General features: G+C 39.0%; 1 protein-coding gene across 1 annotated transcript; it reads left to right on the top strand.

Moving 5' to 3' along the window:
* The first annotated feature begins 51 nt into the window (after positions 1-51).
* Positions 52-24,440, top strand: LOC132008132 (cardiolipin synthase (CMP-forming)). Its single transcript, XM_059386526.1, has 7 exons — positions 52-511; positions 3,182-3,319; positions 8,253-8,382; positions 19,087-19,172; positions 19,979-20,047; positions 21,609-21,700; positions 23,461-24,440. The coding sequence occupies exons 1-7, from the start codon at positions 206-208 to the stop codon at positions 23,546-23,548; spliced, it is 909 nt and encodes a 302-aa protein (XP_059242509.1). The 5' UTR covers positions 52-205; the 3' UTR covers positions 23,549-24,440.
* Positions 24,441-26,324: the final 1,884 nt, after the last annotated feature.

Below are 26,324 nucleotides of genomic sequence, written 5' to 3'. Positions count from 1 at the left end.
GACGGTGTCGCAAAAGCGTCGCGAAGGCGTCGTCCTTGGCGGCTCCGGGCCACCTGTATAAGCCAAGCGTGCTGGGGTTTGAAAACTGCTATGGAGGCGGCTGAGCTTCCGCGACGTTGTGGGCACTCTATGGAGAGGCGGCTCGCCGGTGCCCCAGGCTGTTGAGCTCTAGCCGCCTGTGTCCTCGCGGCGCGGCGGCAGGGTCATGCTGGCTTCGCGCGTGGCCCGCGGCTCGTGGGGCTTCCTTCGCAGCGCGGCATGGGCGCCAGGGGTGCGGCCGGGCAAGGGGCGCGCCCGCGGGGCTCTGCTGCGCTCGGTGCCTGGCTGCCTAGGCTGCCTGGTGGAGCGCTGGTGGCTGCGCCCCGCCGCGCTCGGTCTGCGGCTGCCTGGGGCCAGCCCACGGGGCCACTGCTCCGGCGCGGGGAAGGCGGCTCCCGGGCCCGCAGCCGGAGAGGACGCCGCCGCGGAGGCCCGGGGCGGCCGATGGGGCAAGGCGAGCGCCACCAGCCTGGTATGTATAGAGGCGGCGGCGGAGGGGCAGCCCTGGGTCGGGATTGCGGGCCCTCACGGAGGTCGGACTTGGAGGAAAATAACGTGCTCTGACTGCCCCAAGTCAGACATTTCCGTTCCAGAACTTGTAAACCGTTCCCTGAAGAGTAACGGGCAGGTCATTCAGTTGGGATGAATTTCAGAGGTGCCAGCCGAGTCCACCTTTAGTCTCGGCGGTCGAGTTTGAATTCCTCCTTCCCTACCCGCTTTCTGTCCGCACCTTAAGCGGGATCGGCCACAGGATATTGCATTGGTAAAAATAGCCTTCACTTGTCTTATTAAGTCTATTTTTAATTCTCTGAAGCCATTCCCCAATGTTTAGGGCAAGTCAGTAGGAATCTTCAGAAGAGTATACAAGCCTTTTGGCTTGTGCAGGTTTGGTTCACTATCATTTGACCTTTGGTAACCTTATGTATTACAAGATGAAGGATAATTAAATAATCGTAATTAAAGGATTCTTTAACCTCTAATTATTGAAGAAGATTACAACTCTTTTTTTGAGGTAATAGAACGAAATATTTGTCTGCTTACCTTTTGAAATACTGCCCAAGCAGAAGACACCAGAGCATGAATATGGGAGAGCTTTTGATGTCATGTTAGCAAGGCTCATGCAATTATTACATCTTCAATTGTTATGTCTTCAGTGGGCCCTGTACTGCTTTCATCAGTTGTACAGCATGGGTTGAGGTGGCCACCTCCTGGCCGGGGTCTCAGCTCCACTAATAGCTAAAGTATGTCGGGGTTTGAATGCTGGATGCTTTGAGGTTGCCATATGGTGGCTGAAGTCCTTCCCAGAGCGGCAGTAGTTGGTCGAGTATGCCACAGGTTATCTGGTTGGGTAATCTGAGATTAGCTCTCTTAATTGTAATTTAGAAACTTGCAAATGTAATGATTAGAAATTAATGAGGTACTTAAAAATATTTTATATGGAGCTAAAAAGAAGTCTCTTTCACTGTTCCAACAACATTATAGTTCTGTTGATTAGTTCGCCAAATGAAATGATCTGGCTGTTTGCAACTTTGTCTTTAATTTTGCCCTGTGGGTATTTCTGACATTGATTTTGGGACTCTATTTTGGCCTTTTGTTTTGTGATTCCTTTTTCTCAGTCATGAACTTTTCCCCCCCCTCTCATTTGCTGTAATATTGGATCAGTGTTTGACTTACTCGGTACCACATTATGGTTAACAGACCATGGTAAACAGAGTTTTTTCTTTGGGTTCTGAAACACTCTGACCTTTGAACTTGAATTTGGAATATGTTCCCAGAATTTTCCCATTTCATTACATAATGTGTTCTACTTTCAATAAAGGGTCCTTGAAAAGAGGTTTGTATTGCTTCTTGTTTGGTGATTTGTTTCCGGAGAATTTGAAGTTTTTTCTGTAGCTTTAAATGGCAGTATTCTGCCCTAACAACCCCATTCTCTTTTCAAATTAAGGTAAACATTTCTTACCCGTTTGTTTATAAACACAGATTTAGTATCGTTAGAGAACTGCTTTTTCTTATGGGATGGTTCATGGAATTTTAAAAGATTTCTTTAGAAATGGAAACTGTCACTGTTTTAAAAAAATCAAAGTTAAGGTTCAGATTAATTGGTTACTAATTAAGAGTAGGCTTAGTCTTGTGAGGAGATAGTCCCATGGGGTAGGAGTTGGCAACCTTCACCAGTAGAGAAAAAGTCCAGGCTTTAGGGAGACATTTTCTTGGTATTATTTCTGTATCTGTTGGGCAGGGTATCTTAGCTCCACTGGGGTGGGGCTTTTTAAAGTTGAAATATTCTCATGCAACAGATTTTGTTTGGCAAGTAAGTAATGTTCTTCATAGTAGCTGCCAAAGAGCCCTTTTGCTAGTGCCAACTTCAAACAGCTTGGCTCCAAATGAAGTTTCAAAGAATATTAAAGCCCTCAGATTCTAGGTGGAAATTTTAACATTTTTTTTCATGGCTGTTTTGAGCAGATTTACATAATTTCTCTTTATTTCCTAAAGGTCTCAATCCCTATTTCTATCTCCATTTTCTTCCAGCAATTATCCATTCAGTGATGAGATCATGGAATTAAATTTTTTTTCCCTCTTCATCATATGTCCAATATACTGTATAGCATTTAGCCTTCCTTTGATGGGTATGTGCAGGGGAGGGAGAGAAGTTATTTGCTAAGCATTTTAGGCCAAAATGCCTGGGGTTGGTAATTTGGCTTGTTTTTGTTTATTTGTTTGTTTTTCCCTGATACTTTTCTACTTGAAGTATAAGATATTCTTGAAGTTACACTGTTAAAAGCAGAGTGTTGTAAGGTTTGAATTCTAATCCTGAAGTCCTATATTAAAGCCTTGACCTATATGGTAAATAATACATATTCTTTTCTTTCTTTAAGAAATGTGTGTGTGTGTGTACGTGTACATACACACACTCTCTATATAGCAGATACTTTATGGGCATATGACATATCTTCATCTTCTGTATTTCTGATAGTTTAGTGCTATGGTCTGTAAACAACAGAATGGATTTTAAAAGTCAAAGTATTAAATTTAAAGTTAATATAGTTTTTGACTCCTAAGTTGGTATAAGCATATTTTTCTAATATGGTTAAAGTATGAATTCCTAGCATTTAATTTAAATTTTGTTGTCTTTGTGTTTCAGTATGAAAACCCATGGACAATCCCAAATATGTTGTCAATGACAAGAATTGGCTTGGCCCCAGTTTTGGGCTATTTGATTATTGAAGAGGATTTTAATATTGCACTAGGAGTTTTTGCTTTAGCTGGGCTAACTGATTTGGTAAGTTGTAAATGCACTTCCCCTGTTTTGCTCCCCTTTCAAATCCCAGGGTCTCTGGTACACTGGAAATAGCACAGACTTAGTCCGCTTTTTCCTGGAAGGAAATCCTCAAGATGTATTTGACCCAGTACTTTGTATAAGGACTTGTCTTTAACGTCTGTGTGGAACTCTATTTTTTAAGTGATGTAAAGAAGGAAGTAAAAGGTATTGGGAGGCATAGGAGGAGTGCTTTTTACTCTTGGTTTTTAACTTTTTAGTTAAAGAAAAACCCTTAGAAATTCCCAAGAAGCCAAGTATTTGCTTTAGGAATAGAAATAAAGGAGAGAAGTTATGAGACTATTTTTCTGTTTATTGTAATAGAAATACTCTGATCTTAACAACTTAACAATTGGTTTGGCTGGTGGGGGGCGGAAACAGTGGGTCTGTTATTGTGACCAGGGAGCTTGTAGAGGTCAGAGCTCTACTCAAGTTTATGCTGGTGGGAGGCTATAAGCATTCACACAGATTTGGTTTCTGATCCCTGCTCTGCAATGTCTCTGACTAACCCAGCAGAAGGTCCTGCCCTGGGCCAGGCATTAGGCATCCTTCCTTCTTCCACTCCCCCAGTAGTTGGACAGATGAAAAAAATAGCCCTTTTATATCACTGTGTCAGTTTCAGAGGATTTATTTGGGTTATATCAAATTAGAACTTGGAAAACAATTTTATAATGGAAGGCAGCATATGTGTGAAAGAGGCTTTTGTGTACTACCAGCCATCAGCATGTGAGACATTACTTGTATTTATCACCCGCCTTGTTGCATAAGGGATTTAAAATGACTTTTAAAATTACACGTTCTCTAAAAACGCAGTTGAGGAAAGTGGTGGAAAGATAGAGGAGAAGTTTGAGAGCAGAGTTCTCATGTAGAAATAAATACATTATATCCTCAGACAAGGCTGGTCTGAGATCTGTGTGAGCACCAGACAGGCAGTAATGTTTTGGTGCCTCTTCAGACTGATTTATGTTTGGAAAGTATTGCTTGATACTTATTTAGTGAGAGTGAAGATAAACTAATTTTCTATAAATAACAGTTGTATAGTATCTGTAATGTCAGCTATTCCGTCTGAGGTTCACAGACACAAAATTCCACCTGCCCATTAGCACTGGTGAACAATACAGGATTAAGTGAAGAATTTGCAGGGTAAGCAAAGGAGGACAAGTGCATTATATAGCATTTCCAAATAAGCATCTCAGAATGGTTCCCACTTTTTTTTTTTTTCAGTTTAGCTCCTATTTGTCACTCTTTCTCCCCATTCTCACAGTTTCTTTCTTTTCTCTCTCTCTTTTTTTTCTTTTTGTCCTTGCTTTTATCTCTGTAGCCTGAAGGTCTCTACTCAGACACACTCCAAGTCTGTCAAAGGCCGTTATATTGATAATGGATTTTTTTTTTTAATGTAAAAAGATCTTTTTTTAGTTACTGGATTTGCTCTTCTTTTGCTCATACCTTTTTTTAGCTGCTACATGAGATTGTAGTATTCCCTGAACTCAGGCCTCATTTACATTTTTCTAAATATACAGTGTATGTGAAAACCTGAGCTATCTGGCACCATATTTCACATTTACTTCATGGAGGTTTTGATGCCTCTAGATTGGCCACTGGGCAGATAGTGGGAGTCGTGGGGAATTTAAGCAGGGGAATGACAAGGCCTGATTGATGTTGTATATGGGAAATAGATTGTAGGAAGGCAAGAATGGAAGCAGAGAGGCTGGTTAGGAGGCTTACAGTTACCTGGGGGAGTGGCAGTGGTAGTAGCTTGGTCTGGGTGGGAGTTTGGAGAGAAATGAGTGAGTTGGGATATGTTTTGAAGATTGAGTTGATAGTCAGTGGATTGCATATGTGCAGTGAGAGAAATATGTCCAAAAGGCTGTTACTTTTTGTTTTCTTTTCAACAACTAGTGCATGAAGGTAACAGTTTCTGTGATGAGCAACATTCAGGGTAGGACAGAATAGAAAAGTACCAAGAGTTGTTGTGCCTGTAATCAGTTTGGTAGTAGTAGTTTGGAGTTGGAAGAAGTCAGGGTTAGAGATAAATTTGAGAGTTATCAGCATATGGATGGTCAAGTCTGGGTGAAGTGATTTTTGGCTAGATTAAAGAAGAGAAGGGGTCAGAGAAATGAGCAGTAGGTGAAGCAATAGAAAAGGAGCCCGTGAAGGACACTGAGAAAGAGCTGTTGAGAAAGGAAGAAAATTAGGCCATCAGGTGTCCCAAAAGTTAAGTGAAGACAGTGTGCTTCAATTGTGTTGAGGTCAAGTATGCCAAAAATGTTGAATTCATTGGCAATCTTCATGAGCACCATCTCTAGAGGAGTGGGGACAGTCAGAGTGGTTTGGCAACAAATGTGAGGTATGATGACCATACACATGGCTTTGAGAAGGTTTTGCTTTATAGGGGTATAGGGAAGTAGGGTCAAGGAAGGTAGCACTGGGGAAATTTTGTTTTTAATTACCTGGTTAATTAAAAGACCAGACCAGACAGAAAGGAGGAGATTGATGATACAAGAGAGATGGGGGAGAAGAGAGGCAACTCAGAGAAGGTGAGAGGGCCTAGGATCATGAATCAGGGAAGGCAGAGAATGTGTCTGGGTACAGGAGGTAGGTGGTGGATTTGTGGGTGGGAATATAAGGGAGTGCTAACAATCTGTTCCTGTTTTTCAAGGAAAGTATAGATATGATCATGAGTTAGAGTGAGAGGCTTTGGGAGTGAAGGAGAAGTAGTCTTGAAGTGCGAACAGACAGTGTGAAAAGGAAAGGTAAAGAGGCAGGTGTGGGATTGCCAGGCAGTACTGAGCGCCCATGGGAGATTTATGATTCCGAATTTGAAGTGAGATCAGTTTAGCTCACTTACGTGTTCTTGAGCAATGGTCGGTTGATTAGGTGCAGGCCTGGAGTAAGTACATGGATAGTTTTGAGCGGATAAAGAGTGAAGTGAGGGGCGCCTGGGTGGCTCAGTGGGTTAAGCCGCTGCCTTTGGCTCGGGTCATGATCTCAGGGTCCTGGGATCGAGTCCCGCATCGGGCTCTCTGCTCAGCAGGGAGCCTGCTTCCTCCTCTCTCTCTGACTGCCTCTCTGCCTACTTGTAATCTCTCTCTGTCAAATAAATAAATAAATCTTTAAAAAAAAAAAAAAAGAGTGAAGTGAGAGAGTTACAGATGTCTGCAAAGGAGCGGTGATGTTGGTCAACCTTGGAATCTAATGTAAGTAGAAGAACAGGGAGGACCAGACCAGAATGCTAGTGAAAAAGTGGAGGGTTAAGTTCCTTGAGATCAAAAGCTGAACTGAAACCTGAATCTCCCAAGGCCCCAGTGCCCAGTTCTAGACATTGTTACATGTAGTATATTTACAAGAAAATAGGTTCTTTCAGTGGCTGTAGTAAAAGCTAGTAACTGTTTTTTTTTCCTTGAGCATTTACTGAGTACTAAATAGTATTAATTCCATTATGTGCTGAAGACAATAAACCCTTTGAGGTAGGTTATACAGATGAGGAAAGGGAAGCTTGGGCCAAATAATTTCCCCAAGGTCACATAGTAAAGGGCTGAGCCAGGACTTGACCCAGTTATGTTCTGCTGCCAAAGGCAAGTTCTTAACCATAAACCTCTAACTCACTCACTGGAGTACTTGAGATACAGAGGACTTATTTATCCTTTAAAATGTACATGTTAAATTATGTCTAAGTTAATTTCTCCTTGGTTCTTTGTCCTTGGAAATAGGACTAGAAAATTCAAACATTTGTTGAAGCTTGAAATTAAATAAAGTGAATGAAAGTCAGGTAGAGACTTGGAAAGCCAGAAAATAACCTCCCTTATTTAATGGGAATAGGTGATAGTTGCTTTCATCTTGTGGCCCCAGGGTAATCAGATCTTTCCATTTCTCAAATGAAATTAGAGATCTGGACTTTTGTGGTAAGACTTGAATATTTAAATATTGGCAATTAATTTATGGTTTGGAAAGCTCTGGACAGGTTAAGCAAAAAGCTGCTTGCAGGCCCCATTTGGCCCATTGATAACCATGTATGACTTCTGCTTTAAAATATGATTGGCTTCCAGGAATAGTGAGTAAGTAATTTTCATATGAAGATTTTCAATTAGGCCGGGTACAGAGGATTGGGGTTTTTTTGTTTGTTTGTTTGTTTGTTTTTTAAGATTTATTTATTTTAGAGGAGAGAGAGAAAGCACACACATGCAGGTGAGGGGGGAGGGACAGAGGGAGAGAGTCTTACTAAGCAGATTCCCCACTGAATGTGGAGCTGAATGCTGAGCCCGATACAGGGCTGGGATCTCATGACCTGTGAGATCATGACCTGAGCCAAAAACCAAAAGCTGGACACTGAACCAGCTGAGCCACCCAGGCGCCCCTGAGGATTGAGTTTTTTATTCACATATAGTCAAACATGGAATTAACAGTTGCACTAAACAAAAAATAACAGTGAGAACTGTTGTGTTGGTTCTTACCATAGAAAAGTAGGTAGGAGTGAAAATCGAAGTCTTAAGAGTTAACAGGTAGTCCTTGGCAAGCAAAAGCAGCTATTTTGGCTGTAGTGAAATAACCCAGGGCTCAAAGGAGTGGCTGCCAGTCCGTGTTCTGTCCGCCATGCTTTCTATGGCTTTGTTGGGGGTCCTTTAAATCTCTAAGTTTGTGTTTGGATTCAACCCACAACAGGGCCTTATGAAAATAAAAGAAATACTGGAAGGCCTAGAGAAAGAAAAGTACTGTAGAAAAGTGAAATTGTTTTTAGACCAAACCAGTGAAAGAATGAGAAGGTTTGAGGGTAAGAAACAGAAGAGGTTTTATTAACATTTTATGAAAATATACTTGTTATTCTGGTATCTATTAACCTTCAAGATATCTACTCTGTATCTATTATGACATTTGTTTTAAAAAAAACTTCTATTTTCAGTTGGATGGATTTATTGCTCGAAACTGGGCCAATCAAAAATCAGCTTTGGGAAGTGCTCTTGATCCACTTGCTGATAAAATACTTATCAGCATCTTATATATTAGCTTGACCTATGCAGATCTTATTCCAGGTAAGAACGCCATCCTGCGTACTTTTAAATAGCATAGGGAAGAATAACATTAGTCAGTTTAGAATTTCTCTTGATTGAGAGACAAATAATTTTTGTTTTAAAAATATATTTTTCAACTTTAAACTGTTTCCCTGATTTTAAACCATTGAACTGTTCTGATTGTCAAGCTGTTATTTTACTTTAGAATTTATGTCCTTGTTTTATTAGCAGAATCTGTTGTTTTAGATTGTTTAAAGTTAAATTTAAGCAAATATTTCGCATTGCTAATTCATATTTAGAATTTTTTGAAATGGTATTTTATATTCCTACTTAGTGCCTGGTTTTTGAAAGCAATTTAAAGTTTTCTTAAGTCTGTTGCTTATTTAGTACAGTTTAATCATAAAAAAATGAGAGCTCTGAAATCCTGAAAATGTTTATAAAACCTCACATTACTAGTTTTACTTAGACATTGTTATGCAACTTGAAATCACATATATATATAATATATATTAAAATATGTATAGTTTGTACATTATCTGAATACTCTTTCTAACTAAATTTTACAATCTTTTGCTTTTTATTTTGCATGCGCTTTTCTGGTTGTTCATTTTCTACTTAAGCTGTATTTGTTAATTTTTCTCCCTTGGTTTAGACTAAACTGTTAATTTCCAAGTTTTAGAAATAGAATCTGAGAATAAAGCAAACACTGCCGCATGGTCTTTCCATAGCATGTTGTTACTGCCATTTGATAGGAAGAAGTGTAATGGCATTTCAGTCTAGTATAGTCTCCTCAATCTAGAGGTTCTTTTTCTCTTTTATTTTTAGGCTTTTAAATTCCCATGCCAAATTAAAAAATAAAATGGATTAATGTTTATATTTATGTGTTTCTTTGAAATTCAGAATTTTGGTCTGTATACGGTTGGGGATGTTGAAGGGGCAAGGGTACTCTCATTCTAATATAATTTGTGGAGGGGAAAGGAACCTAACCAACATTCTGTTGATTTTATTCAAGATCCAAATGATCTTGTATGTGTGTGCATGTGTGCAAATACTTTCATGCCTCCAATTTTTTAGAGTTATTTTGCATTTTGTTGTATTACTTTACAAAGGTTGATCAGGTATTTCCCTTTTGAACAAAGAAGTAGTATCCAGGTTTTAGCATAATAGATAATGTTCCTGTGAGATTTACCTGAATAAGTATATGTTGTTTTGTAAGCTGAGAATTCTTTTTTGCTATTATTCTGGGAATTTCTGTTGTCTCTCTTCTGTGTTGGGTCTATTTTTCCAAGTTTCCGTGGCTTCTTTGTTGAGAGTTTCCTTTTGGTGGAGTGCAAACTTCTGTTGTTTCCTTTGTAAGGATGTACTATGGCAGCCAGAGTTTCAGAGGTTCATGATGTCTTTATTCTAAAGACAGCTAAAATGTCTTTATTCTGTCCTCCATACTTGATTGAGATTTGAATTGGGCATAATTTTCAGTTGCAGATGATTTTCACTAAGAATTCTGAAGACCCTGTTCTGTAGACTTCCAGATTCCATCTTGCTGTTGAGATGTCTCATGCCATTTGGGTCCCTTTTCCTATATGTGATTGTTTTGTACTGGAAAGTTTTTAGATTTTTTTGTTTACATTTTTTCTAGTTGATATTTTAGAAAAAAATTATTTCTCCTAAAAATTAATTTTCTAGCTATTTCTGTGGGTATCACATTATCCCAGCACTTTTTAAAAACAGATTTTTTCTTTTCTTTTCTTTAGAGAGAGGGTAAGCAGGCGGAGGGGCAAAGAGAGAGGAACATGGGGATTCTTGTGTGTGGGAGCCCAGCTTGGGGCTCAATTTCACAACCCGAGCCAAAACCAAGAGTCAGACTCTTTCATCAACTGAGCCACCCAGGTTCCCTGTCCCAGCATTTTTTATGGAAAAGTCTGTATTTCCAGGCTCACTGCAATGTCCGTATATACATGGGTCCGTTTGGGGGTTGTCTTAGTTGTTCCCCATTGATTTGTCTGTTTTTATACTAATACCATCCTTAATTGTTACTCCTTTGCTAAAAGTCTTAATACCTGGTAGAGCAAGTCCTTCCACCTTTGATGTTCTTAACCCTTTCTATTTTGTGTGTAAATTTTATTTTTTTAATGTATTTTAAGTTTATTTATTTAAGTAATCTCTACACCCAATATGGAGCTTAAACTCCGGACCCTGAGATTGGGAGCCCCCAGCTCTACCAACTGAGCCAGCCAGGCGCCCCTTGTATGTAAATGTTAAAATCAGCTTTTCAAGTTCCCCAGAAATGCCTGTTGGAATTTTAATTGGGATTGCATTGAGTCTATAGCTCTATTTGAAATAATTGTTACTTTTATAATATTGATCTTCCAGTACATGAGCATGATACATCTACTCTATTTAGTCTTTTTAAAATGTCAGAATGGGGGTACCTGGGTGGCTTATTGGGCTAAAGCCTCTGCCTTCAGCTCAGGTCATGATCTCAGGGTCCTGGGATCGAGCCCCACATCAGACTGTCTGCTAAGCAGGGAGCCTGCTTCCTCCTCTCTCTGCCTGCCTCTCTGCCTACTTGTGATCTCTGTCAAATAAATAAATAAAATCTTTTTTAAAAAAATGTCAGAATGTTAGTTTTCTTCAGAGAGGTAATAAACAATTTTTTATTAGATTTATTACATGGTATTTATTGCTTGGTAATTTTGATGCTTTTCTAAATGGTAGCTTTTTACGATTTCATTTTGTAATAACTAAAGTCAGTTCTATTTCTGTTGATTTTTGTGCTAGCAAAACTTGTTAAACTCTTATTCTCGGGGTGCCTGGGTAGCTTAGTCAGTTAAACATCTGCCTTCAGCACAGGTCATGATCCTGGGATTCTGGGATCGAGCCCCATGTCGGGTTTCCCTGCTCATTGGGGAGTCTGCTTTTCCCGCTCCCTCTGCCCCTCTCCCCCCCATTCCTGCTCTCTCTATCAAATAAAATATTTTTTAAAACTCTTACTCTAATAATGTAAATTCTCTTGGATTTTCTATATCCTTAATTAAGTATTGTCTATAATTAATGATAGTGTATTTCCTCTTTTCCAATTCTTTTACCTTTTTTTTCCCTTCCTTTTCCATAGTGCACAGTACAGTGTTGAATAGGAATGGTGTCTGTGTTTTGTTTCCAGTTTGAAAAGGAAAGTTACCAGCATTTCACTATTAAATAAGATATTTCCTTTAGGGTTATATATATATTTTTAGGTTACGGAAGTTCACTTCTGTTGGGCGTTTGCTAAGAGTTTTTATTACAATTAGATATTGAATTATATCAAATTCTTTTTCTTCATGTATTAGTCATGTACTTTCTTTTTTAAGTTCTTAATGTGTTATGGATTACATTATTGATTTTCTCATGTTAAATCAACCTGAAATTCCTGGTATAAATCTAATTTGCTCATGATAGATTATGAAAATATTGCTGAATTTAGTTTCTAATATTTTGTTGAAGGTTATCCAACAAGGATATATTAGGTTTTACTATTAAATTTATACTGATCACATAATAAGAGTTAGGAAGTCTAGGGTTTTCCCCCCCATTCTTGGGAGATGTTTATGTGAAATTGCAATATTCCTTCTTTAAATGTTTGGTAGAGCTTATTGAAACCCTGAGGACTGGAGTTTAGGAAAGAGCTTTCAAATAGGTGATTCATTTTTTTTGTTATAGGATGATTCAGATTTTCTGGCTCATCTTTTGTCTGTTTGGTAAGTTATGGTGTTTTTCTAAGACCTTGTCCATTACAACAACATTTATAAAGATTTACCATTAACTATTTATGGTATCCCCATTAACTTTTTGATGTTCTTAGGATATGTAGCAGTGCTGTCCCCCTTTTCATCCTGATTATTAGTTATTTGTCCCTTCTTTGTTTTTTTCCCTTGAATTGTCTTAACAGAGGTATATCAGTTTTATGAATCTTTTCAAAGAACCAACTTTTGGCTTTGTCTGATATGCTTACTGCTTCATTAAATCTTGTTCTTCTATTTCTTTCTCCAGGTTTCCCTTCCTGTCCTTTTTCCAAATTCTTTAGATCAGTTCTGTTTAGTAGAAATATAATGGGAGCCATATATCTAATTTAAAATTTTCTAGTAGCTATATTAAAAAGAAAAGGGAACAGGTGAAACTAATTTTAGTAACATTTAACCTACTAGATCAAAAATATCATTTCAATGTGTAATAAAAAATTAGTGAGTTTTTCCTCATACTATGCTCTCAAAAGCCAGTGTAATTTTCATTTTACAGCATCTCTCTTTCAGACCAGCCACATTTTAGGTGCTTTATTTTCCCACAACAGCACAACTGTAGATGAATATTTAACTCATACCTTTCAGCTTTTCTAGTTAGCATTTAGGGTTGTACATTTTGTCTTAAGTATCCCTTTCACTGAATCTCCTGTGTCAATAGAAGTATTTTTGCCATTATTGAGTTCAAAATATTCTGTTTCCATTATAATTCTTTCTTTGACTTAGGGGGTTAATAAAAATTTATTTCTTAATTTGTGAGGTTTTCTAGGTATGTTTTTATTACTAATGTCAAGCGTAATTACCTTATATCTAGAGAACATGCTCTGATTTTAGCCCTTCAGGCAAGTATAGGGTCGATTTTTTTTTTTTTAAGATTTTATTTATTTGACAGAAAGAGTGAGAGTGGGGCACCTGGGTGGCTCAGTCATCAAGCATCTGCCTTCGGTTCACGTCATGATCGCAGGGTCCTGGGATCGAGCCCCACTTCGGGCTCCCTGCTCTGTGGAAAGCCTGCTTCTCCCTCTCCCACTCCTCCTGCTTATGTTTCTTCTCTCACTGTGTCTCTCTCTGTCAAATAAATAAATAAAATCTTTAAAAAAAAAAAAAAGAGGGAGAGTGAGGAGAGTGAGAGAGTACAAGCAGGGAGAGTGGCAGGCAGAGGGGTGAGGGAGAAGGAGAAGCAGGTTCCCTCTGAGCAAGGAGCCAGACCTGGGGCTCCATCCCAGGACCGCCTGAGCTAAAGGCAGATGCTCAACTGACTGAGTACCACCCAGACACCCCTACATTCAAATTTTATAAACATTTTACATGTGCTTCAAATGAATTTTTGAAGTTGTAGTGGTTGGTTGTGATGTTCTCTATATATCCATTTGGTCAAATTTTAAATCCTGATATTTAAATCTTTACTGAGTTCTTTTTTGTTTGGTCTGCTTGTTTGTCAGATACTAAGAGTAGGTTAGTTTCCTTTGTGTTTAGTTTTCCATTATTTTTCTTTGTAGTCTGATATTTGCTTTGTGCCTTTTGAAGTCCTGCTGTTAAGTGTATATAAATTAGATGTTTTTGTCTTTTTTGATAAATTGAATGTTTTATTATGAAGTGTGACCCTCCATATTTTCAATAATGATCAAGTCAGTGTTTGCCTGATGGATAAATCACTTTCAATTTCTCTGTGTCTTTATATTTTAGGTATTTCTTGTAAACCGCATGAAGATAGTTGGGTTTTCTTTTTTTTTTTTTTAAGATTTTTATTTATTTATTTGAGAGAGAGGCAGTGAGAGAGAGCATGAGCGAGGAGAAGGTCAGAGGGAGAAGCAGACTCCCCGTGGAGCTGGGAGCCTGATGCGGGACTCGATCCCAGGACTCCGGGATCATGACCTGAGCCGAAGGCAGTCGTCAAACCAACTGAGCCACCCAGGCGTCCCGGGTTTTCTTTATTTTTATCCAGTCTAAAAATACTTTATCTTTCCATTAACATTTACTGTGATTACTAATATTTGTATAGCAGTCTTCCATTTATGTGTTTCATTTGGCTCATACGTGCTTTTCTACATCTGTATAGATTTTTTATCATCATACTTGTTTTCCCTGTGTGCCAGTTTGGCTGTGTTATATTCTGTTTCCATTGGGTTTTTCTTAAAATTATTCATCCTTATCAAAGTTTGGTGTTTGACCTCCATTTACTCCTTTCTTAACTTTGGTTATTGTTGCCATGCTTTAATTTTATATACTTCTTAAACCCACATGATATTGTTTTAATAGTGTTCATTTAGATGTATCTTCGTATTTACTTTTTTTCTGGCTTACATTGTTTGGTGTATCTTAAACCCTTTCATCTGGGATCACTTTTTTTTCATCTGAAGTACATCTTTAGAAGTCCTTTTAATATTGGGCAACTGGTGGTACATTCTTGTTTTTATTTGTCTGAAAATAATTTTATTTTGCCTTTATCCTTTTGTATTATGAGATCATTTTATTCTTTTGTATGTGTGAGGATATTAAGTTCTACTCTCCTAGCAGATTTCAATTAATACAATACAGTGTAATCAACTATAGTCACTGTATGATACATTAGATCCTCAGACTTTACTGATCTTAAAAGTGGAAGTTAGCACGCTTTTACCAGCCTCTCCCTGTTTCTCCCATCCTCCAGCTTCTGGCAGCCACTTTTTTACTTGCTATTTCTATTTCAACTTCTATTATATTTTTATTATTTTTAAAATTTTACATATAAATGATACTGGGCAGTATATTTCTTTCTCTGATTTTGCCTTTGTTCTTAAAGGATATTTTTATTGAGTTTAGAAGTCTGGGTTGGTAGTCATTTCCGCACATTTAACATATCGTTCAATTTTCATGTTTGTTGTTGGTGTAAAAGAAATCAACTGCTAATCCATTTCTTTTTTGAAGTTAACTGTTTTTACTTTGGCCGCTTTTAAGATTTTCTCTTTGTCTTTGGGGTTTTCTGCAGTTTCATAGTAATATATCTTGGTATGAGTTTCTTTATTTTTATTTTATTTTATTATTTTTTTTTATTAACATATATTATTTGCTTCAGGAGTACAGGTCTGTGAATCATCAGTCTTACACAATTCATAGCACTCACCATATCACATACCCTCCCCGATGTCCATCACCCAGCCACCCTGTCCCTCCCCCACCACTTCCCAGCAGCCCTCAGTCTGTTTCCTGAGATTAAGTTTCATATGGTTTGTCTGCCTCCCCAGTCCCATCTTGTTTCATTTTTTTCCTTCCCTTCCCCCCATGACCCCCTCCCCTGCCTCTCAAATTCCTCATATCAGAGAGATCATATGGTAATTGTCTTTCTTTGATTGACTTATTTCGCTTAGCATACCACCTTCTAGTTCCATCCACGTTGTTGCAAATGGCAGGATTTCGGGGGGTTTTTTGATGGCTGCATAGTATTCCATTGTATATATATACTACATCTTCTTTATCCATTCATCTGTTGATGCCCCCTTCGGATCACTTTGATATGAGTTTCTTTTTTATTTATCTTGCTTGGGATTTGTTGGGCTTTTTAAGGTATCTTTAATCAGTTTGAATTAAAGTAGTTCTTATTAACAAATGTGAAACTGGGAAATTTGTCTTCTCATTCTCTTTGGGACTTTGTCTTTTCATTCCTTCACTGTCATTTTAGGCAGGATTTAGGGGGAGAGCTGTATATATGCTATCTTGCATCTTCTTACTTTTATACTGCCTGCATTTTTGTAAAAGTTCCATCCACCTTGATTTGAACAGTTTTGTTTCCTCAAGAGTAAGAAATGTGCTTTCTTCCTCAATTAGGATAATAAATAATTCTGCTCTTCTTCTTGCTCTCTATGGGAGGAGAGATAAGGATGAAAACAACTTATTTGGTTTGTTACATTTGTAGCAGTCTGGGATGTGAGTCTAAGTTAATTTGTACTTAGGTGCATTTGTTTTACTAAATAACGATTCTTTTCTGTATTGTGTATTATTTCTGGTTTACTGTATAGCAAATTCTTATTGTTGGTTTGAATCAATTTCTGTAATTATTCTGTTATTCTCAGTGAAATAACCTATGATATTGAAATGGCCGCTTGTGATATGTAAAAGTAACTGTTTTATTTATTTCTCTTGAATCCTAATAAAAGTAGTCTGTAATGTGCCTCTTTGTTGCAGACATTACCTATTTCAGATAGGGTTAGCAAGTAGGGAAAAAACCTTGGTGCAATCGCTGACACATTTTACCCGCTTCTACCCTCACGAGCACACTGTTCTACTCTGATAAGCAAAATGAAAGCTGTTTTAGCCCTGGAAGAAAAGGAAAGGGAAGGCTTGAGAGAAAGGGGAAGCAGTTAGAAAATGCAGAAGCCAGGGAACCCAATAAAATTGCCCAAAGAACCAGAGTAAAAGCCTGTATGTATACTGTCAGTTGGCAGAGGCCTTAGATACCACCTGGTGAGGCAGGGTCCCAGCCTGGCTGTGCATGCAAATCCCCCAGGGAGCTGTCATCTGTATTTCTGTGAAGCTCTCCCAAGGTGATTCTGTGGCGGGCAGTTTGGAGAAAACTTGATTTTTGTTAACTTTCCTTTCCTCCGCCAGACTGTTACAGATGGTACACGGAGTCTGGAAGTGCTAATCATGACTCACATGGCTGGGCTGGAGCCTCGCACTCTGGCCTGAGCATAGGCTGAGAATTTCATAGGCCTAGGTTCCACTCCTAGGTCTCCAGCCGTACTGCTTACTGTACTGTTGACTAGTGGTACAGTACTAGTACTGGCTGTACTACTCAGTAACTGCCGACCTTGGCCAGATTATATATAATCTGCCTAAGGCTTACTTTCCTTATTTGTAAAATGGCAATAATGACGGTCCCTATTTTGTGGAATCGATTGACAGTATGTATGAAGTGCTTACAAGAGTGCCAGATACTCAATAAATGGTAGTGTGGGTGTTACTAGTTAGAACAAGAACTCAAGGATTTGCGGTGTATTGAATTGCCTCATCTCTTCTGCAGAAACTTCTTATTTAAGACTAAGTCCTAGTCTCTTTTCCCTTGTGATGATGAAATACACTAACAAGTGTTTCTTCTAAAGTTGTGTTTAGGAGGTTTACTGTATGTAATTTGCATGAGTGTGCTGCATCTTAAAATCTGATGGTTAGATTTTGCCAGCTAATGACTGCTGTAGAAAAATATGTTTTACAGACACAGAAGTCTCCTAAAAATCATGGCTATCTTGTTTTGTTACTTGGCTCATACAGCTGTATCTTCTGTGTCTTCCAAATGCTATTACTTGAGTGGTAGATAAGTGTTTTCTCTTTCAAGTAGTCTTGTCATCCAGGACTGGGCCAAGGAGCTACACTTATATCATAGCCATAACCAACACAGATTTAAATTGTAATCTCTAATTAGATTTTGCTGGAGTTGCATTGAATAGAATGTCAGAACTGGGTTATGGACATTGGGGAAGGTATGTTCTATGGTGAGTGCTATGAAGTGTGTAAACCTGGAAATTCACAGACCTGTACCCCTGATGCTAATAATACATTATATGTTAATAAAAAATTTAAAAAAAATTTTTTTAATTAAAAAAAAAAAAGAATTTCAGAACTGGAGAGGACCATAAATATCATCTCAAAAGTAATTCATAAAAGAGCTGTTTGAAAGTATTATGGAAGGGGGATACACATGACCCTGTTATTTTAGTTTGAAACAATTTGTCAGGATTTTTTTCTTTTAAAAAAAAAATTTTTTTTCTACTAGAAGCAATATATGTTCATAGTTAAGACCTCCTGTAGTGTAGAAGGATGTGAAATGAAACAGGACCTCTGCCCTCCCATTGTTACTCAACAAGGGAGCAGTGATTCTTTGAGTATTAATCTATATTTTGCTGGCTCTGGCTTTGGGGCCATTTTATAGAATCTTTTGGAGGCGGTGAGGAGGAGCAGAGGGAGAAGGAGAGAGGATCTTAAGCAGCCTCCCGGCTCAGCACAGAGCCTAACATGGGGCTCCATCGCATGACCTTGAGATCATGACTTGGAACTAAACTCAAGAGTTGGACTCTTGGGGCGCCTGGGTGGCTCAGTGGGTTAAGCTGCTGCCTTCGGCTCAGGTCATGATCTCCGGGTCCTGGGATCGAGTCCCGCATCGGGTTCTCTGCTCAGCAGGGAGCCTGCTTCCCTCTCTCTCTCTCTGCCTGCCTCTCTGCCTCCTTGAGATCTCTGCTTGTCAAATAAATAAATAAAATCTTTTAAAAAAAAAAAAAGAGTTGGACTCTTAATTGATGAGCCACCCAGGCACCCCCATGCTATAGAATCTTAAGAATAATGAGAAAATTATCAACTGATTGGATTTTTTTTTTAAATTAGAATTGAATGAATGGGGCAGCAGAAAAAAAAATAGCAGTTGCCTGGATAGGAACTGACCAGACAAGAATGAAAATATTTGTTTTTTTCACAAGTGTTACATACAGAAAATTTTACTGTTTATAAAATAGCCTAGAATGTGGAAGCCATCAGAGCTCTGAAGTTGGCATAATAGTTCGGGTCTTCAGTATCTTTTCCAGTCTGTACCATCTCATTAATTCCGTGTAAGTATAGTGAGCCTGGTGACCATTTTTCCAAATTCACAAGGCTGAGAGGTCACAAAGGAGTTAGTAGGGGCTGAGTAGGGCTGACACTAATATTAATAACTACAGCTTAAAAACACGGGCAAGAAGGAAAAAAAGGCAAGAGGATTGACATTCTCAAAGGCAGGCGTAGTTCTTCACTTGGTTTGAGGGTGGGTTAGAGAAGAATATAAAAATCAGTGGTTCACTATAAGGACCCTAAACCATCAATAAGTATTTATTTACAACATTTTTGCTTCTGTGAAATACCAGTTCATAAGGCTGAATGAGGTTTTATTGTATGTGTAATATCAGTAATTTTCCAAAATCCCATTCAAAATTATTTTATATTTGATTTTCAGTTCCACTTACTTACATGATAATTTCAAGAGATGTAATGCTGATTGCTGCTGTTTTTTACGTCAGGTATCGAACTCTTCCAACACCGGTGAGTCTGTTTAAAAAGAATTTCTTTTATTATTACTTATAACTTAATGTTAAAAAAAAAAAAAAAAAACCAGACCCACTCTATTGTATCTTGAGTTTCACTTCATGGGAGTAATTTATGGCCATTAATTTTTTTATACTTTTTTCAAGAATTTTTTAAAACCACACATAACTGTCCTCTTGCTCTTTGAATCACCCACAATGAATTGCCCTGTCCCTAGCAGCAAACTCTTAGGAATATTTGTGTGACCAAGTCCCTCTGCTGCCTGATTTAGCTTCAACCATGGATTGTCTGGAACTAGATTTTTATAAAATCACAGTTGTATGAATGCAGAATGGTTTGTTTGCAGATTTGTTCATTGTTGTACAGATACTTGAGCACATAGGCCTAGGATAATCACCTCATCTTTTGGTTCTCAATCCAGAGAAAACAGCAGGATCTTACTCATTTCATGTTTTAGTCTGTGAAAGAAAATAGCAATAAGGGAGATTTATTGAGTTTATTTAGAAAACAGATGTCATCAGGCAGATTTCAGGATAGTTACTGTCCCTAGAGTTTTCTAGGGATTGAGTAATCTATAAATTTAAAAAAAAAATCTGTTTTTAGTAACCTGTATATGATTTATAAGGAATATAGACACTGCTCATTTAGGGTGATAAAAGAAGATGCAGATAAAGGGCTTATCTAGCATAGAGCCAGGCAATATGGTCAATATTTAGTAACTGTTAGCTACATATAATAATAAAATGTTTGTTTTAAACGTGAATGATAAATTGAATCAACTTTATCTTTTTGTCCTCTTCCAGCGAACACTTTCTAAGTATTTTAATCCTTGCTATGCCACTGCTAGGTTAAAACCAACCTTTATCAGCAAGGTAAGACACACACATCCTTTTAAGTTATTCCCTTGTAAATGTTTATTATAATGAATATAAGCCTCAGTCCGCAGCAGCTGCCAGCGAGATTTATTTCAGTGTGCTGACTGTAGGAGATAGAGAGTGAGGTCATTCACCCAATTCTCTTGTCTTTTGAGCTTTTTTGGGTCCTTAGTAAATGCATATGTTTTGCATTGGTGGCCTGAGCTTTTAAGCATCCGAAGGAGGTATTAGGGTCAGTGTTTTGGGAAGGTGGATGAGGTGAAATACAGTTGCATCTTGATGAGCTACAGAGAAATTATGGAGGTTCCTTTCGTTACCCTCCTTTCTGTGGGGAAAACACCATAAAATCAGGCCCTTCGTTTTCACCAGTGATGATTACGTGGAAAGGATAGGAAAACGTACTTAGTAATAAACAACTCCTACTCTTAGTTGTCCGTCTGTTGTCTATTTTCCTCAGCCCCTTTCAGTACGGTAACTGTGCCAGTCTTTGCATACAGAGAACACACCATTCATTAATGCTTCTCAAGGCACGTTTGTTTTCCTAGTAGCCTTGATAAGTTTGTTGTTATCATCCTTTTGTCCTGTCCCTTGTGACAGTACTTTAGTAGGTTAGGGACACAGATCATCTTTGGGACAGATGGGTTGTTACCATTATACATAAAACTCGCTGAGGTGGAGTTATAGGATTTTTGTTTTTCTGTTTTTCTTTAGATTCCAGTGATTTACATTTGTATCAAGCATAACAGAGTGTAGCAGTACTTAGAAAGGAACTCAAAGGAGGTGTAAGAAGTTCTTGATACAATTTTATTATTTAATTTCTTAAAGATGAAGTGGGATTCTTGTCTTTTGGTTGCAGAATGGACGATAGGGGTGCTTCTGTGCACATGTCCCCCTGCTACATCCTTCACACCCTCTTCCCCAGCGTGCTTCTCAGGATGAGTAGGCAGTCTCCAGCGCCTTTTTGGCTCTATTTTCTTCCTTCTGCCCTCCATGCTGTCTTGTAGGGTCGGGGAACATACGCCTTGCCTCCCGAGCCTCTTCTCGTGGAGATGAATGCATTTCAATTTTCTGACCTCTTAGGGTTTGACATTTGGGCAAGCCAAGGGCACTGGATGAAGGGCTAGCGAGTCTGGGTTCTGGGTTCAGCCCTGTAACCTGCTATGACTGCAGGCAAGTCACTTAGCCCGTGACATTTTCACCCGTGAAAATGGTATAGGTAGCTTTGTTATTTCTATTCTGCGGGGCTATTTTAAAGACAGCTGAAAAAAGGCCAAGAACACTGCAGCATTATTGAATTGCTATGGAAATTCAAGGTAGTGGTATTTTCTGACATCCCCTTAGCCTCAGTGTAAAGGGCACCTATGGAGACAGATGAGCCGGTTAGTGAAGTTCCCCCTTGGGTGTGAACGCCAGCTTCTTTGGCAAGGCTATTCCAACACCGGGCATGCCGAGGATGTCATGTTACTGCATGATGGGCTGTGCCTTTGTTTCTCTAGCTTGAAACAGGATCTCCTTGGCACTGCTCATTTATGACTTTTTTTTTTTTTTTTTTTTTAAGGTAAACACAGCAGTCCAGTTAATCTTGGTGGCCGCTTCTTTGGCAGCTCCAGTTTTCAATTACGCTGACAGCATTTATCTTCAGATACTGTGGTAAGCTAAGTGTAGAATTACTCTCTGAGAATGTCAGCAAAATGGCTTATTGCGACGGTCTTAGAATTTACTTGGTTCTTACCGTGTTTGAGGAGCACCAGCTGGGTAAAGTTGGGAGCTGTATTTTATGACTGATACTGTTCTGAAGTTTAGTACCATGCATGGGATATAGAAATTACAGGAGCTTTCATGCAAATTAAAAGGAAGGAGACGTATAAAGTATTGGGGTTTTGGAGGAGGCAAGGATAGGATACTTGATCCCGGGTAGGGAGAAGAGGGAAAGCTTCAGGGAGGAAGTGGCATTTGAGCAGGAGGCCTAGTCCGTTTATACAGGGAGAGACTGGGGGAGGCCTCTGAGGTGAAGGATCGACCCCGAGCAAGGTAGGGTGTAGGAGAGTGGGGAGGGGAAAGTGCATCCAGCCTAGTGGTGCAAGGGCATAATGGGAGGGAGACTTGAGAAAGGAGTTTGATTTTTATGTTACTATCCTTATAGCTTTGAAATGTATCTCCTTGAAAATACATCAAATTCAAACTGTCAGAGTCCAGATGCACCACACTGAACTTGAAGCACCGTATTTTAGTGCACTTTAATCACTTTAATTAAAGCCTTACTTGATGCAGTCTGAGCCCAAAAATGGTTAGTTAACGAAAGTCAGTTCAGCCAAAGAAGCTGTAAAGATGATACACGTGCTAAACATTTTATTTTCTAAAATATATGTGTATACATTTTTCTGATTCATGCTACATCTTTTGATAGAGGACCAATGCCCTTTTTTTTTGAGTATCAGTCTAACTGGGAGTTTTCGCTTTCTTGACTAAACTACATCCATAATACAACCTCTCTGACTTTTATTTTCTGTTTCTTTAAAGTGATATAAGAACTTAAGACATTTACAAAGCAATCTAAGTATAGAAACTTTCTAGATTTTGACCATTTTTCTCTAGCCTTTCAACAATCATATTGCCTTTGACAGTAGTTCTTAGCAACTCACCTTGATTTATAAATTATTTCCAAAGTATTCTACTTAGTTCTCAGAAATAGCAGCTCTTCCTACATGGATGTTGCACTAGTTCAAGTGTGAATTCAGATGATCTAACTGACACAGACAGTTTTGGGATCAAACAGAAACAGAGTCTCCATGACTTTTGCTCAGCTGGTGGGAGCAGACATGCATGGGTGCACCAAAAAGTAATCTGGGGGGCCACGAGCATGCAGAAAGCCATGAGCATGACTCATGGAGCTTCCAAGAGAATCTGGTGAGTCTGGCAGTTCATTTAAGGAAAAATCATTGAAAAAAAAAAAAAAAAAAGCTGGATTTCCTTTAAAATGACTCAGATGCTTAAATTCTGCAGGAAATAAAAGCCCAGTACCATCAGCAGCATGGAGCAGTGGAAAGAGCCCAGGGTTCTGGACAGGGCTCAGTCAAGGTTCTGTGGCCCTCAGCAAAGTTCCCTGGGGCTCTGTCTGCTGCTCTGTAAGAGACGGTTCTTATGAACATAAAATGATGGCAGAAGACACCTAGAATAATGGCTGGGTAAATGTGACAATTGCTAGTAATTTTTTTGGGGCTCATTAACTAGATTCTGTTTGACAGTTATCTTAAAAGCAGCAGCTTTAGATTCCTGAAGATAAAAAAAGAATCACACGCATGGCCTTTTTGCTTTTTAAATAACTCTATTACATGTATTCTTTGTGATTCTCATGGTTACTGTGTTTCAGACTTGACCACTAAACCTTTCTTTCTTTCTTCCAAAAAAAGGTGTTTCACGGCTTTCACCACAGCTGCATCAGCTTACAGTTACTATCATTATGGTCGAAAAACTGTTCAGGTGATCAAAGGCAGATGAAAGCCACCGATCATCATTAGCAAGGAAGCAATATACATCATTGGTGGCAGGGCAAGTGGAAATCTACAGGAGTTTCCGTAATTCGGGGTTCACCTTGAAAAAAGGACTTGTCAGAACAAACCATGTCATCAAAATTTAAGTAATGTGCATTGAAAATAAGCTTGATCATGGGCATATGCAGAATTTCCGATGTATTTTTAAATACAAATAAAACTAGAATTTTGTATCTTAGGGTTCTAGATTAATTTCTAAGGTACCAAATTATTCCAGTTACCGTCAGACACTTTTTAATACCTTTTTAAGAAACATAGTCCAGAGCATGGAAACTAAAGAGATGCCACTTCTGTTCAACAGAGTTGAGATTGCTTACAAAGCACCAAGGAATTTACTGGGTTTAAGTATCTATTGGATACAACTTGGCCACACAGTCTTATGTTTGATTTTTAGAACTGTGTACACACTAATAGTTGGCGTGGTTACTATTTGATCATTTAGGATAATGACAATAAAGGTAGCTTAGTGGTGGATGAAATAGACTTGTAAAGAGATTTAAAATGCAGTAAATTTGAAAGTAATAAGGTCACAGCAGAAGGTATTGAAGTTCAAGTTCAGTAGTCTTCCAGCCTCTCAGGTGCCTAACAGTCTGTGTATCAGGTTAGCAGGTGACAAGGGGGTTGAAATAGGAAAGCGTGGCCATTAGGCTGCACCAGCCAGGAGGCAGTGAGTTATATCCTGCCTTTCGCCGTTTCTAACATAGCAACGTTTGTATGATGTTGGAACCTGTACTTACATGTTCTGTAAATAATATGAAACTGTATATTTTTCAAAGGTTTTTTAAATTTTGGGTATCTTTTGTTAAGATATTAAAGGAATAAAAGAGCTGGAAAAGTGCCTTCAGTGCTGGTGGTCTGTTTAACATGCTGTGATCCTCACTGTTGAAGTTTTTTGATTCCTAAAGTCCATTCAAGTACATCACTTGTACTTGCATTGTAAAAATCATTTGTTTGGGACCATCTGACTTAAAGTCCTTACTCTCACTCCACCGTCCTGTTTGGAAGGGTGGGAGACACAGAGAGAGGGACGAGGAAGACGATGGCTCTTGCTGGTTGCTTCCTCTTAACTGTGGAGGCCTGTTGCTGCCCACTGTCCCAGGTGTCCTGTGGAATTGTGCAGTGAGCTTGTATAAGCTGTGTTAAATTAAGCTGTGTTAAATTAAGACGCAGTTATAAGCAAAATACATGCCTCTTGGTAGTGGCATCCTGGGATCAGCTTGCCCCTCTGTTGCATTCGTCCTGGCTTCCTTGTTCCCAGGCTTGAAATGCACCGAAGCCTGCAGCCAGGGACAGTGTCACTGAATCCAATGGAGGGTGTATGAGGGAAGAGGAGGATGACCTGTGGCTGGCCATTCTCCCCTTCTGGAACCCCCTGTGTAGTCTCATAGCGTGGGTGGCGGTCAGGCTGGAGCTGGAATACCCACCCAAGAGGCACATTGAACACATCTTGGCATCAGTAAAGTGGGAGCACAAAGGTGTTTTAAAATGAGAGAAGAGAACTCAAGATAAAGTAATTATGGGGAAAAATTGGGATTTTGTACTTTGTTATGTTTATTTCCTGGTTCAGTGTTGATGCTATTTGGAGTTACTCATGTCTTGAGCTCATAATCTCTATAGTATGAAGGTCTTAATCTGGCTCTGGTTAATAAACCTCAACCCTTAGAAAAATGGTACAAGTTTCTTGAGGGTTTTGGATATTGGACTATTATACAATGTGAATTCTGCTAGTTTACAAAACACTGGAACTGTACTAGGCTTGTTTGAGTGTATATTCGTACGGAGACAAGCACGGCAAATTCATTTCGGTGCCTCCATAGAATGGATTCAATCCTGATAGTAAATTTAAAAAGGCATTGAGGGGCGCCTGGGTGGCTCAGTGGGTTAAAGCCTCTGCCTGAATTCAGCTCAGGTCATATCCCAGGGTCCTGGGATCGAGCCCCGCATCGGGCTCTCTGCTCGGCAGGGAGCCTGCTTCCTCCTCTCTCTCTCTCTGCCTGCCTTTCTGCCTACTTGTGATCTCTGCCTGCCAAATGAATAAATAAAAAGTCTTAAATAAATAAATAAATAAATAATAAAAAGGCATTGAGATGATTACGTGTCTGAAGTCTATGGTAGTCACATTTTTGGCTTTTGCTTTCCAGTTTTTAATCAGGAGCTGGTATGTATCTTAAAAGATTGCTTAGTCCAATTCTCTTGGTTACATACCTGATGAAACTTGGGATCCATCTTAGAATTTTGGAAAGCCTTTTCAAAACTTTAAACACCTATTGAGGTGAGATTTGGGTATATTGAGTTTCTGCAGCATGGTTTTTGTGCCTCAGCACATTTTGGAAGCAAGATATGTGGGAATCAAGCTTGATTTTTGTTTTTTTTTTTAATTGAAGAGTAAATTTATTAGCGCACAAGCCGGGGGGAGGGGCAGAAGCAGACTCCCCACTGAGCAGGGAACCAGACACAGGGTTCAATGCCAGGACCCTGGGATCATGACATGAGCCAAAGGCAGACACTTAACTGAGCCTCCCAGGTACCCAAACTTAATTTTTTTTTTTTAAAGATTTTATTTATTAGAGCATGAGCCTGGGGTGGCAGGGAGGGAGGGAGAGGGAGAAGCAGCCTCTCTACTGAGCAGGGAACCTGACCTGGGGCTGGATGCCAGGACCCTGAGATCATGACCTGAGCCAAAGGCAGACACTTCACTGGCTGAGCTACCCAGGTGCCCAAAC

The sequence above is a fragment of the Mustela nigripes genome, unplaced genomic scaffold (assembly GCF_022355385.1).
Source record: "Mustela nigripes isolate SB6536 unplaced genomic scaffold, MUSNIG.SB6536 HiC_scaffold_75, whole genome shotgun sequence".
Classification (NCBI taxonomy): Eukaryota; Metazoa; Chordata; class Mammalia; order Carnivora; family Mustelidae; genus Mustela; species Mustela nigripes.
This window is presented reverse-complemented; position numbering and strand designations above follow the sequence as displayed.